The sequence below is a fragment of the Haemorhous mexicanus genome, chromosome 6, assembly GCF_027477595.1.
Source record: "Haemorhous mexicanus isolate bHaeMex1 chromosome 6, bHaeMex1.pri, whole genome shotgun sequence".
NCBI classification, from domain to species: Eukaryota; Metazoa; Chordata; class Aves; order Passeriformes; family Fringillidae; genus Haemorhous; species Haemorhous mexicanus.
The window spans coordinates 50,750,492-50,764,608 of NC_082346.1; the positions used below are offsets into that span (position 1 = coordinate 50,750,492).

General features: G+C 43.2%; 1 protein-coding gene across 2 annotated transcripts in view; it reads left to right on the forward strand.

The window, feature by feature from the left end:
* Positions 1-4,435: 4,435 nt before the first annotated feature.
* The window catches only part of UNC79 (unc-79 homolog, NALCN channel complex subunit), a 107,039-nt gene continuing 97,357 nt past the window's right edge, over positions 4,436-14,117 (forward strand). Inside the window, exons 1-2 of one of the 2 annotated variants that reach the window (XM_059850204.1) lie at positions 4,436-4,556; positions 9,839-9,959. In XM_059850204.1, coding sequence (XP_059706187.1) covers positions 4,535-4,556; positions 9,839-9,959 — 143 coding nt within the window. In that variant the 5' untranslated portion in view covers positions 4,436-4,534. Of the gene's footprint in view, positions 4,557-8,889; positions 9,960-14,117 lie in introns of those variants that run through there. The other variant, XM_059850203.1, reaches the window with a different exon arrangement.

The window sequence follows — 14,117 nt, forward strand, 5'->3', positions numbered from 1 at the left end:
GACCCATATAATTCTATTACTCAGGAAGTGGAGCCTTTAAGGAAAACATGAGAATGTTTTAACAGTTGGTAACAGTGAACATGTCTGGATACAGATGCGCAGCTATATATCTGTGTAAACTGATGATTTATTTTTATACATGCATCAATTCACTTCAATTTATGAACAGTTTAATAAACTTTCTGTATGTGATTCAAGGTAGGAGGGCTTAGGATTTGTATTTTTCAGAAAGGATTACCTTTCTGAAAGTAGATTTGTTAATGCATGGAGATTTAAAAAAGAAAGGAACAACACTAGATTTTGTGTCTTTTTGGAGCTGAATATTTGAAAATGTAATTCAAAGTGACAATCGTCACATAAATAGTGACTTCTGCTCTTGATTATTTCTTTTCTCCTTACAGGATATTTAATTGATTTATTCCTGAATTATGTTGTAACTACAGTACACACTCTTAGGTGGGCAAAACTTAGTTAAAAGCCAGCACAATTCACAGAAGCAATATGCTCCAAATCCCCTCCACACCTTATCTACCTTCTCCTGCAAAAGCCACATTTCAAAGCAACCAGACAAACGCAGGTCCATGGGTCATGATAGGTTGCACTCACAAGTGCTGAGGGAGTTGGCCAATGACACTGTAAGACTGATTTTTATTATCTTAAAAAAAGGTCAAAGCAACTGGGAGAGTCCTGAGAAATAGAAGAAAGCAAGAGTCACTCCTGTTTTCAAGAAGGACAAGCAGAAGTATCTGGGAAATTACAGGTCATTTATCTTCACCTTGATCCATGGGAAAATGATGGAGCAAATAATCCTGTAAAGCACTTCCAAACACATTAAGGACAGAGAGGTTATTTGGAGTAGTCAGTGTGCATTTGCAAAGGGAAAACCATGCCTGACCGACTTGATAGCCTTCTGCAACAAAATTACTAACTCAGTGTAGGAGGAGAAAGCAGCGAAAGTTTATCTTTAGCAAGACTTTCATCAATGCTTCCCATTACATCAGCAAAGACAAAGCAATGAAATAGGGACTAGGCAAGTTGACAGTGATGTGAATTGAAAAGTGGCCAAACAAACTGCCAGGCTCAGAGGGTTGTGCTCAGGGGCAAAAAGCCCAGCTGGAAAGCAGTGCTGCCCTGCAGGGTCAGCCCTGGACCAGTGCTGTTTTGTGTCTCTGCCCGTGACCCAGATGATGGGACACCCTCTGCAGATGATGCAAAACTGGGAGAAGCAGTTGATACACCAGCAGCTGAAGGTTGTGCTGCCATTCAAGTGTGTCTTGAGAGCTTGGAGATGTGGGCCAACACAAGCCTCATGAAGTCCAACAGCTGAAAATCCAAGTCATGCACATCAGAGAGAATAACTAAGCACCAGTACAGGCTGGGGCTGAGCAGCTGAAAAGCAGCTCTGCAAACAGTGACATGGGGGTCCTGGTAGACACCAAGCTGACTGTGAACCAGGGATGAGCCTGCCTGGCAAGAAGGCCAACAGGATCCTGAGCTGCAGTAGGAAAGCACGGCCAGCAGGTCAAGGGAGGTGTTTATACTGCTCTACTTGGCACTGCTTAGACCTGGCTGGAGTTCTGGGTCTGGTTCTGGACTCACCAGTACAAGAACAACATGAATCTACTGGAGTAAGTTGAGGGGAGGGCTAAGTGATGAGGAGACTGGAGCACCTGTCATATGAAAGGGTGCTGAGAGAACTGAAGGGACTGCTTAGCACCAAAGTCAAAAGGTTTGGTGTGGGGAGTGGGTCTTGTCAGTGTGTACAGATACCTTAGGAGAGGGACTAAGAAGATGGAACCACACTTTTCTCAGTGGAGCTCAGTGACAGGACCACAGGCAATAAGCACAAACTGAAATACAAGAATTTCCACTTAAACAGAAGAAAAAGCTTTCTACAGTGAGGATGGTCAAACCTTTGAACAAGTTGCTTAGAGAAGTTGTGGGGTCAGATATTTGAAACCTGGCTGGACATGGCCCTGAGCAATTTGCTCTAGCTGACCTTGCTTTGAGCAGGGAAGTTGGAATAGACAAGATCTCCAGACAGTCTTTCCAGCCTCAAAGATTCCATGGTTCCGTTTTCTGAAATTTCTGTTCATGAACTCAGAAAATAACATTTATTCTTTCAGTTTTCATCAGTTGGTATGTAAATTTTCCACTCCCCATTCATTTAATGTTAAAAATATATTCTTTCATTAATGATTTGTGGGCTTTAAGATGCCTGCAGCTTTTGTGTTCTCTTAACTGAGTGTGTGCAGAGGCAAAAACCATATAGACATAAACCTTAGCTGCTTAAAATGGTTTCCAGTGGAGCACTGTACCCATTTTGTTAGGCATATTCATGAGGATCTTGCTGAGAATCTATGACTTTGGTTCAGCCCAGAGACTTGAGAAATTAATTCCCAGAGTACCATGTTTTTATAGTTGCTCCTTAATGACATTTGTTCACTATATAAAGTGTGACTCTCTATACTTCAATTAAAAAGCTAGGCAAGTATTAAATCGTTTGACTGAACAACAGACTACTTGTACAGGATTTATTTAGGGCTTAGACATTGTTTGGACAATGCAGAGGACTCAAAAGCAATAAACTGTTTACCATGTACCTGAGCTACATGCTGTACTATGTAGGACCTTGTTCAGTAAATGAAGGCATAGCTGCAATTTTCAGGCACTTAAACTAAAGAAGAAATTTTACATGAGAAATGGAATTAATATTTCCTCAGTGTACTCCTGCTTTATCAACCTGAGTGTTTTTAATAAGCTCACCACTCTGGTAAATGAACACTTGGTATAATTTAAAGATACTTATGGAAGATCAGTTCCCCTCAGTGCAGAGAGTTCCCTATTGTAATGAGCAATAAAGCAGTTCAGATTGATTTGTTGCATCAACAGACAGAAATTCAAAGATGAAACCTGTCTACAATATCTTATTTCAATGAAATCTGAAAGCCATTTGTCTGTATATTCATCACTTAGGCTCCATGTTGTAAGACACAGAGTCGAGGGAAGCAGGTTTGTAGCACCACATGACCTCTCTGGGCACTTCACTAAATAAAGCTTCTAATAAAAGAAAAAACATAAATATTTACTCTCAAATGTTTGAACGTAAAAGAGAAAACAGTGGTATTAGTTGGCTTCTCTCTGTCTTTGGGGCTCACAAGTAGCAGAGAGGGAATTATAGCCTTCAGTAAGAGCTCTGTTTTGTCCCTGATTAAGTGGTGTTGAAGAATATTGCCCATGCAGTATTTTTAGAAAATTTCTTTCAGGAAAAAAGTGAACCAGTTAAATGCCAGTGAACAGCATTTTCCCCTTTTGTAGTTCATGGCACTGAATGTGCATTGTCCCCAAATCAAGGCAGCAGTAATTTGGAAGCACTGCCTTGTATGATGAATAACAAAACATACCTATTTTCCTCCACCTCCACAGCACAGTTCTCTTTGGCTGCCACAGTCCTACTTATCTTACACAGCCCAGCATTTTGAGGAGAGCATGTTACAATGGATTTTTTTGTGTGTAAACATCAAGACTCCCATGCCCTGGCTGATGAAATGCTGCTGTTTCCACGTAGCTTTTTCAGAGGTGGGAGGATCTGAAAAACTGGTATGGAAAGTTTCAGAGAAGAAACTCAGAGCTAACCCTTAATTTCTGACACCTGGTAAGGTCAAGTCAGGACGCTGGGGAAGCTGATAGGACAGCAGTGAAATAATTTCTCTTGGAGCAAATGAGTTTTATTGTTATTACTGTACTCCCACCAGAATTGGACAAAGGTCTTTTCATCCAACCGTCGTCCTGGGGCAGTCACCATAGCTGGATCTGGTGATAGAGGGGGCACAGTCGGGGCTGAGCGCAGTCCTTGTCTCCTCGGGGAGGGCACGGCGGTCCCGGGGCGCTTGGTGCACGGGGAGAGGCGGCGCAGAGGCACCTGACTGCCCGGGGTACAGCTGGAGCCCAGGGGCCGAGGGGAGAAGTGCGCAAGGGAGCAACGGTGCTGTTCCATGTCAGAGATCACACGGATCCACAGCCCAGCTCCCGGCAGTGCCACCACCGCTGTCCTCGCTCAGTGCAGCTCCCGCGGAGCCGCCCGCGGGGCCGGGCGAGGGCACCGCCAGCCCCTCGGCAGCTCCGGCCACCCTGGCGGCCCCGGGGGCACCGCCGACGCTTATCAAGGTCTTCCGGCTCGGCGGCTCCCAACTCGACGTTGTGACAAGCGCGGCGGGGCCACAGCCCCGTTGGGGCAGGTGCCCCGGGTCTGCCCCGGAGCCAGTCGGCCTCCACCTTCGCATCGCAACCCATTGCATCCCAATTCCCCTGCTTCCCATCCTGTCTCCCACGCCGTCCCTCCCGAGGAAGCTGTTTGCCGCGGCCGCCAGGCGCGCTGCCCCTTTAAGCGCGCTCCCGCCCGGTCCCGCCCGCCCGCCGCTCCCCGGCCCGCAGCCCTGCGGCACCGGCAGCGGCACCGGCACGGGCACCGGCAGCTCCATCGCGGCCGGGGGCCGACGCTCCGCGGCGCCGAGGGGCACAGCGGGGCGGCAGCATGTCCACCAAGGCGGAACAGTGTGAGTGCGGCCGGGCGGGCGCCGGGCCGGGGTCTGTCCGAGGGGAGGGGAGCGGGGCCGGGGGCGCCGTCCCGCCGATGGCGCTGCCCCGCCGCCGCCCGCCCGCCGCCCCGGCGGGGCAGCGCTGCCCGAGCTCCTGCCGCGGTCTGCGGCGGCCGCCAGCGGGCGGTGCAGGGGGAGGGGGCTGCCGGCGTTCTGGCTCTTTCTGTCGGAGCCGCCGGCGGTGCTGGTGGCCGCAGCCCCCGGAGCTCCTCTCTGTTCGGGGGGCCAGCTCGGGGCGGCGGCAAAAGGCAGCGCCGGGGAGCCGACGGGGGAGTGAGGGGTGGGGGGGAAGAGTTCGTATTGAGGCCGCCGGCTTCGCCCCCCGCCCCACGGCGGGAGCGGTCCAGCCTGCCCCGTCTGCCAGCGCTGCTCCGTGTCCCGAAGGATGCAGCCACCTGCGAGAGCAGAGGTGACGCACGCCTTGCCACCTTGCAGGTGGTCTTGCAGTGAGATGGAGCGAGAAGAGTTGTGCTGTCGTTCTTGCCCGGGCCGCTCACCTTTCGGGTGAATGTGGGCTGGGTGTTTGTGTGTTGCCTACAGGCCGCCTGCCATAGTGCCCGGTCCCAGCAGGATCCCCCAGGTGCTGGCATCCCCCTGCCCGCGGCCAGCGTGCCTCTGCTTGGTCACGGCTGTTGGAACCACCATGTTGGCTAGAGCTGATCAGAGCATGAGTAGATGACATGGTGGTTGGGGTACCTGCTTCTGGGCTGTGGAAGTGCTCCCCACTGTTGTTGCTCATGACACCTGGTGTGTCTGCAAGAGCCCTGATCAGATGCTGAGAAGAAATTTCTGAGGCAATCGAGCTCATCACCCATGTCAAAGCTACTTTCTTGCCTGATACAGTGTCATGGTTATGAACAGGCAGTCTGTGACCAGGAGGTTGGATTGATGTTTATCACAATGACGTGATGTGATTTGACACTTTGCATGCTGAGACTTGCTCTCTTCTTCCTCCAGGTCACTGAGAAGGATCCTTGTGTTTATATATGCCTATGCTGACCCCATCTAACAAAAAGAATATCTGTATTTTTTTCTGTTAGGGTTTACTACTTATTTATGATGGATGAGCTTGCTTTAAAAATGCTATGCAGATATTAATTTATTGCTGTAAAGATGCCATTCTAGCCTCATAACTAGAGACACAGTATTCTAATTGTGCAGAAGCCCTGAACTGTGCAATGTTTGGATATGTACCCTTCTGTTGCTGCTGCCTTCCCCACCTTGCACCTGAGTTTTGTAATTGTTTCTTCTTTCCTGTGGTACTTATACATTAATTACACTTCCTTCACACTGCCATGCAGAAGAATTTGTGCTACTTTTTGTCCTAGCACCGGCTATGGCATTTTCTTCCTTTTCTGTTCTGACTTCCCTCTTCCTCTGTTCCCAATGCTTTTGGTCTGCTCTGTTTGAGCTTCTCTTACATATTTTATCCTTGGCTATTTTTTCTTTTCATCCCTTTGTACTTTTCAAGACACTGCATCCAGGCCTGCTATGTCCCTGTTGCTGTCTATTTCAAGATTTACTTAGGGTCCAGATTTCAGATCTTTCTGCCTTCTAATTTCCTTTTCATGACACTCCGGGAAGAGTATTTGGTTAATAGACATATCCTGTGCCTTCTAACCTGCTGAATGTATTTTTTTTACTAAGGCTGCTTCCCTGACTAGTTCTTATGCCATTACCAAATGTCTTTGTCTCTACATAACTTCAAGATTCCCTCACCAGCAATTTTTGAGTAATGGACTCTGACAAGGATGTGTTGGTGTGCATATATCACTACCAGTCAAACTTTCAAACCCCAGCTGTCGCTGTTGTTGCTTCTGCCCTCAGTGAGTGACAGGCAAGAACCAGAATGTCTTGGGAAGGACTCAAGTTACAAGTCATAATGAATCTCAGTTTACCAAGAGCATCAGTGAAACACTGCAACTGAGGAGTCACTGGTTGGAACAGAAGATGTGCTGGTCTAAACATGAATCCCACAGCTCTTGAGCAGGTTCTATGAACAACAGGTAAAATGGTGTCAGTCTGAAGGTTGACTGGAGAAGCTGCTCTTTTTTGTGGCCACACACATCTTGTATTGCATACCAGATATATCGACTGTGAGTTTGATCATTTGACTCTTTGCAGCATGCCCAAGGTGTTCTGTTGTATTCAAAGAAAATGAATTCTTTTTCACCTTAAAAAGCAGTAATTGGTGTTTAGTTGTGGTAAGCAATGCCCTGGGAATGCCTGATGCCTGCTCTGTTCCCCTTCAGGACAGTGGAGCAACCAAGCTCATCTTTGAGGGCTCCTAATGGTTTCATTCTCAGTTCAGTCAATGCTGACATAGGGGCTGAGGAGTTTAGTGAAGTCTGTGTAGATGCTAGATGGATACCTATTTGTTTTTTGTGATGACCCTATGAGAGTGCTCAAGTGCTTCCACAGGGTGACACCACTTTTTGAAGTGTGTCTCAGGATACTCAGAAATTTGGGTCATTCCCACACTTGCTGTAGCTTGAAAGCTGGCAAAGTTTTTGCTCTGGAGCTTTCCTTCAGAAGTTTCTGGGAGACTGTGCTGAAATGGACAGAATTTTGGGAAACAGAACTGAAAAGTGAGGCTGAAACCTTTAGCCCAAAGCCAATGTTTATATTTAGGCCTTATAAATAAGTTTTCTATTTTGATATTTGGCCTGATACAATTGCACAACAATGCCAATCAATAAAAATGAATGTATTTCCATATTTATTTTTAAAAAAAGCTGTTCAAAGTGATTCTAGATACCCTATGCCCTTTATTGAAAGTTAGTAACTGTAGGGAGGCACACAGCTCTCTGAAATACATCTAGATCTGAATTCAGTAATAATCTTTGGCATTTTGTTAGTCCATTTAATTTACAGATATCTGACAGCAAACCATGGCAGCCACAGTAATCTGTGCACCTTGCTGTGCATTGTTCTTAGCTGGGTACTGCCTTGCACAGTCTGTGTCCTTTACAAATATACTTGGTTTCATACTTTTTTCTCTCTCCGACCAGAGAAAGTAACATCATAAAATATGTTTATGAAGTTATTGCTTTCTTAATCTAGAAACTAAACTAGATTAGTTTTATGACAGTTAAAATAAATGTCTACCTTCTAAATAATCTGATGAGACGGCCTGCAAATCTGTGACTAAAACTGAGATTAGTGGGCAGAAAGAGTGAGGCGTGAGATGAGAAGGGGAAGAGAGTCTTGGACTGCTCAAGTCAACCTCTGTAATGTGCAGTGAAAGACATCCTGCCCAGATGTTCCCAGCCCAGTGGTTTGGGGGCTGTGCAGGAGGCAGTTGTGGCTGCTCTCACACAGGATAAGCTCCTGCAGAGCACAGGTCATGTGCCACAGGCCTACGTGGGGGCCATCTGAGTCTGTGTGACAGAATTCTGTTTTCAGTTGATTGAGAGAGAGGGGAAAAAGTCATGATTGCTTTTAGTTATTCATTAATTGTGAAGTAAAAGACTTAAAGATGAGGAAATATAATTAAAGATGCCTATGCATTTTTAGTGTGTGGCTTTTCCATATGCATTATGACCATGTCTGTGGTTGCATTTTTGCTTGCTGGCTTCACATAGGCCCCAGCCCTTCAGTCACATGATGGGCTTTCTCCTTGTGATGAAGCCAGGTAATATCATGAGGGAGACTTTTGTCTGTAGAAGCTTCACTTGCTGCAAGAACTTGGGATTGCCCTCCTTACAGCAGGAAATGAGTTAAAGAATGACCTTAATTGGGTGCTGCAAAACTGGATTTCTTGTCATGCATTCAAGAAAATAGTTTTCTTCATTTGATGATTATTTGAGTGTTCCTCATTTTATGGCTAATTGACTTGAAATTGTCAAATCTCTTATGTTGTGTGGCTGACCATTCAGGGAATCTTTTATTTTCTGGATGTGAAAGTCCAGTGTGTACTGTTGCCTATACTGGCAAAAGGGCTCTCTGTATCCCAAGCTGAGCCTCCAACAATATTTGGAGACACTTTGCTTTTGGTGCCTGTCCATCAGTCTTTTCTGCAATATGGATACAATGTCACCCCTTCTCCTTCAGCTTGCCAGTGGCACAGAAAAAAATCAGAAATTCATGAACTTTTCAGCTATCTCAGCAGTGAGAAGCATAGCAATGTCTCCCAGGTAGTTAGTACCTTTCTGTTCAGTGGAGGATTTAATGGTATTCATTCCTTAATAAATACCATTTAATTATGAGAATAAAAACAAGTATTGACTAATTGCTTGTTTAGGAAGCATGATTTATCTTCCACACTGAAGGAGCCCTGTAAGGGAGTAAGGTCTATCTTGGTCTAGTGAAAGGCTGCTATAATCCATATGCTTAAGGGCTGAAAGAATTCAGAACACCTCCCCTTTCAACTGCCTGTCACAGTCTGGGTGCACTTCTAACACGATGAAGGGTTCCCAGGCAGCTGTGCTTTGATGAGGCAGTGTCTGCAGTGCAGCACAGCTGGGCAGCCCTCTGCCCCAGCCAATGCACTCCCTCTCAGCAGAGCTGGCTAATCTGAGTGGAGCAAGAAGGGTTGTGTGTGCAGGTGTCTCTACATGAGACTGCTTGTGCTGTATAGGCAGTGTAAGGCAGTGCAACTAGGGGGGGTAATCACTTTTTTCCCCAAACCTGTACAAGGATTCCTATTAGAAAGTAAATCCACTGTTACTTGTAATACAACAAAAAATAGTTTCAGTGGAGGTGTACACCTGCTACTGCTCTTTGAAACCCCCTTATCTGCTTGATCACACTTCCTAAGACAAATAGCAGAAACTTCACTCTTTTTGTATCTTTACTTCATTGCATAAACTAAATGTATGGCTAACAGTAAATCACATAAGGTCTTTCTGTCTTAGCTTATATCTCTGCATTGGCTGTAGAAATACTTATCTGTCTCACATGAACCTCCTGTGATCCAATGACTCATTCATTATAAATGACTCTTGAGATGCTTGGAGACATGGAAGAAGTGCAGAGTGGCAATATATATTTTTTAATTTGCTAGCACTAAATTTGCCTAATACAGATGCAGAAATTCACTTCCATGTGTTCTCCCTGGCAGTCTTTTACAATTTATTCAGTCAGAACAGAAGGAGCAGAGAGATTTTTCTGGTTTTTGAGTTTGATACTTAAATTTAAAAAAAAAAAAAAAAGAATGGAAGAAACAGACATGACTCTGTCAAAGTCTGCAAAAAACCTAATTGCAAGTTTTTGTGTTTGTCTTTTTGTCTTTTATGTAGTTGCTTCCAAAATCCGTTACCTTCAAGAATACCACAACCGGGTTCTCCACAACATATACCCTGTGCCCTCTGGAACTGACATTGCAAATACTCTGAAATACTTTTCTCAGACGTTATTGAGGTAAGTTTTGACTAATGCTCTTGAAGAAAAAGAGCTAAAGAATTGCAGGGAATATCAATTGGCTTTGAATTGGTTGCCAGATTTAATGGGTCAATGGTCAGCCAAAAAAAGTCAGAGCATAATTTAAGAAAACCATGGTATGAACGAATCTCTTCAGTGGCTGTTGCCCAATTTGCCCAGTTAAGCCCCCTTACTGAGTGGCTGATTCTAGAATAAACTTGGTTGATTATGCATTTGCTTGGTCCTAAGACTTAGCTGAACGCACAAACATGCTGAACTTGTGAAGAAAGGAGTTTGTGACCTATAGAGTTTTAGATGTGTAGAATCATGGCCTCCTTGACAGTCCTGGTGCCTCAGAATCCCAGAGTGCAGCCAGAGGAGCAAGCAGAACTGGCTTCTCACTGTGTTCAGCTCTTCTGGGTTCTGGTTCAGTCCCTTAGAACAGCAGGAGCAGACAAAGTTTGTGTACAGATCTGGATTTGGATGGTAACAGCACATCAGGATTGTTCTGATCCAACATTTTTGACGTACTCTAATGTTTAGTAATAATGTATAGTGCTAAATACCCCATGAATAGAGGATACATTATGATTAGGAAATACTGTTCTTGTCTTCCAAAAACTAGGAAAAAAATGTGAGATGTTATTGGGAATAATGCACATTCCACAGTGCTGCCTAGTGGATTCATATTTCCATATTGTTTTTAAAATGATTTTTGACCGTGAACAAGGGATTTTTATCTGCTGGTTTTGGCTGGCACTAATTTTCACATCCAGAAAAATGCAGTTCAAATTGCATTTCTATGCATAACTTCATGTTTTATACCTGGAAAGATTGTCCCTGCTGTCAAAGAGTAGTTTGGAAATAAAGCTAGTTGCCTTATTTGAGGAGGAAACATTAACAGATTACAATTTACCCATGTATTTGTACATACACTCTTATGATGTATAGAAGTTGAGAAGCAAGAATTTAAACTTGAGAGAATGAGAACAGTTCATTCTAGCATTTAAACAGCCTGGGATACATGAAAATTTTCTTGACCCTGTTTAAAAGGAGAGACATAGACAGAAATAATTTTTAGTAGAATGTCTGTTCACAGCAAGCTTGAAACCTCCTGTTTACTTTTGAAAATTTCAAGAGCAAAACTGTTTGTTTCCCTTCTCATTTAGACTGTTGAGGAAACTTACAGCATCCAGTAGGACTTTTTGTTTGATGGTTAATAAATTAAATTTTATTATTGTATTAAGCAGTGGGAAAAAAATGTTCAGAGTCACGAAAGATACTTCTGAAATGTGTCTCTGTTCCCACATCAGATTATGATGGACTATTTGTACAACACACACTTAAATTGCATTTAAGTAAGATTATTTATGACAAGACAGCTTTTGCTTAAATACTTTGAGCCTTTAAGCTGTTAAAGCTAGAAAGTTGGACTTGATTCTGAACATTTTCTCTTTTAGCTGTAACTACCAAGTGCTATAATGAGATATGTTTCTTTTTGGCCAGAAGTTCACTGGGTCAGGATAGATTTAGAATGTTCTGCTTTAAGAAAACATCTTTCTACCACTCTGTGGTCTTCTTGTATAATGTACAGCTGACCTGTCCTGTTGATAAATTCTTCACACTCCTGGAGCAGTGATGTTCCTGGGCTTACTGAAGGAGCTTTGTACTTAGCAAATGTGAGAGCAGATCAGAAATCAGGGCAGCAATTGCACAATTGAGTAACTCCATTTGTTTTATTCCATTTGTTTTTATGTTCAGAATGGGACTGAACCAAAATCCTGTTGTTGATTATGCTGAACCCCATGGGGCAGAAGTGATATTCATATCTGATACACAAATGGCTTTGTCCTTCATGATCTGGGATCTGAGTAGCCTCAGAACTAAAAGGGTATGATTTTAATTAATGCCAGGATCTAAATTTAAGTGGACTGAGTTCTGAAACTCGGGCAAAGTCTAACTCACATTCTAAAGCCCTGTAACTGGGGAGTTTGAACTGCGGGTCAAAGGCTGAGTGCTATGGTTGAACCAGTGTAAGTTTAGACACTTGCTGATACTAAGAAAGAAGATGGATACAAAAGCAAAACAACACACCCTGTATTTAGTGTGGCAGATGGAAAGAAGGAAACTCCCACCCACTGTGTGCAGATCTCTGGAAGATTTACCCTAAAACTAAACAGACTGGTTAAGAACCTTTCTGAAGAGAGTGTTCAAAAATTTATTTGAATATTTTGCATGCTGAGTCTCTTTTCTGCCTCCTACACTGAGACTCCGTTGTGCAAGGTTTAACTTCAGTAATAGAAGTACATGGTGGAGAATAATCTTTCTGGCTTAACACAGAGCATATGCAATGAATTTGTGCTGTTAGGGACAAACAATTCTTGGTGAACATGTATAGTCATAGAAATAATGAAGAGAAATTCCACATAATGATTGGGTTTTACAGAAGTAGATTTGACTGTTTATTCCACTTTTACCTTTCCATGTTAGGGACACGCTGACTGTGTTCTTTTCAGTGGGATGTGCCCACTGTTTGGAATCACATTCATATGTGGTGTCATTTTGCTGGCAAAAGATGCATTGCACAAGAGATTAATTTGCTCCTTTGCTCTGTATGCAGCCTCCATAAATTACAAGCTCAGGGGTGGGGGGAACAGATGTGGAATGACTGAAAAAAAATTCCTTATTTCTATAACAAACATCACATAAAATCACCATACACAATGCATAGCACATTGATTCATTTAATTCTTCTTTAGTTTTCTCTTTGGGAAAAGCATTTCTTTACATTACAGCATGAATTTGTTTCATGCCCTACTCATTTTCAGTGATTTCTCCCTCATTTGAGGAATGATCTAAGGCTTAAGAAACATCCTGCAGAAAAAGCTTGTTCTTACACATTTTCCTGAAGAAAATTCTCCATATGTATTTCTAAGTAAAATATTTTATGTGAGGCATAGTTATGAATGACATGGTGGCTAATTAATGGTCGTCGTTATGCTGCCTTGGTGAGATGTAATTTCACTTGTAGGCATTTTAGGAAACCTGTCCAAGAAGGCAGTAATTGTGGGATAGATTTGCAGCAAAGATATACACATCTTGAAACAAGCCTTGGTAGCTTTGCCCCTTATTGCAGAGCAAGTTCAGTATGGAGTAAGTTCAGTATGGAGTTATGATTTGCAGACACTCCAAATTCTTAGTACTTGATTTAAATTGAACCAGAAGCAAATTGCTGTTGCATCTTGGTCCTAAGGGACCTCCTAGATTTTCAATTTTGGCTCCTCTGTTTATTGCCTTTTAAAAATACAGGTCAGGCAAGAGCCTGGACATAAAATTTAGGGGTTTCTTAAATTTGTTTTTTAATAAATTTGGTGTGGTGCCATCTGGAATTTAGATCTAGTCTTATTACTGTGAAACTAAAGGATGCCCTGATCAAGACATACTAAGTGTGCTTTGGCATCTAATCCAGAGATGGCCTGTAGCTCAGTGTAAAAAGAAAGGATTAATATCCTTTCTGGAAATAAGTGCACATGGAGTGATGTTTTGGCAAGTAAAGAGATGGGTAATTGGTATTATCTGTTGGTAGACAAGAAGGGAATAGTGTAGTACCTTCATATCTCTGAACATAAGCTATAAGATATGGCAAATGAACATCAAGCAAATTAGAAGGAATCAGCACTCTGATAATTCATTTTTAAAGTCATACTGGATCTTAGGTGATGTTCTGATACAAGCATGACAGTGATCATGTTTCTTTTACTGGACATTGGGTAACAGAAACCAAAAGCATCTGCCAAATATGTGAGGCACAATTAAAAAAAAAGAAAAAAAAAAAGTAATTTTATAAGACAGACTGTGTCTGTCATCTCTGACTGCAAGGGTGGTGTAATAGTAGCCAAGTAGCCATATGATAGTAGCCACTTGGCAAATAATTGTTTTTGTAAAAGTGTTTTTTATATATGGCAAATGAATGACACCTTCTCTTAGAAGCACCTTAGCAAGAGTTTGGCTTACTTGTGTAAATTGCTGAATTAATCGGGGGGTAAGATTTGCTGAGGTGATTATATGGTAGGGATTTCTGTGCTGTTACAGAGAAGAGAGGTTTCCAGAAGTGCTCTCTCTTGATATAATTCTGCTCTACATGAGTCAGTGGAAATC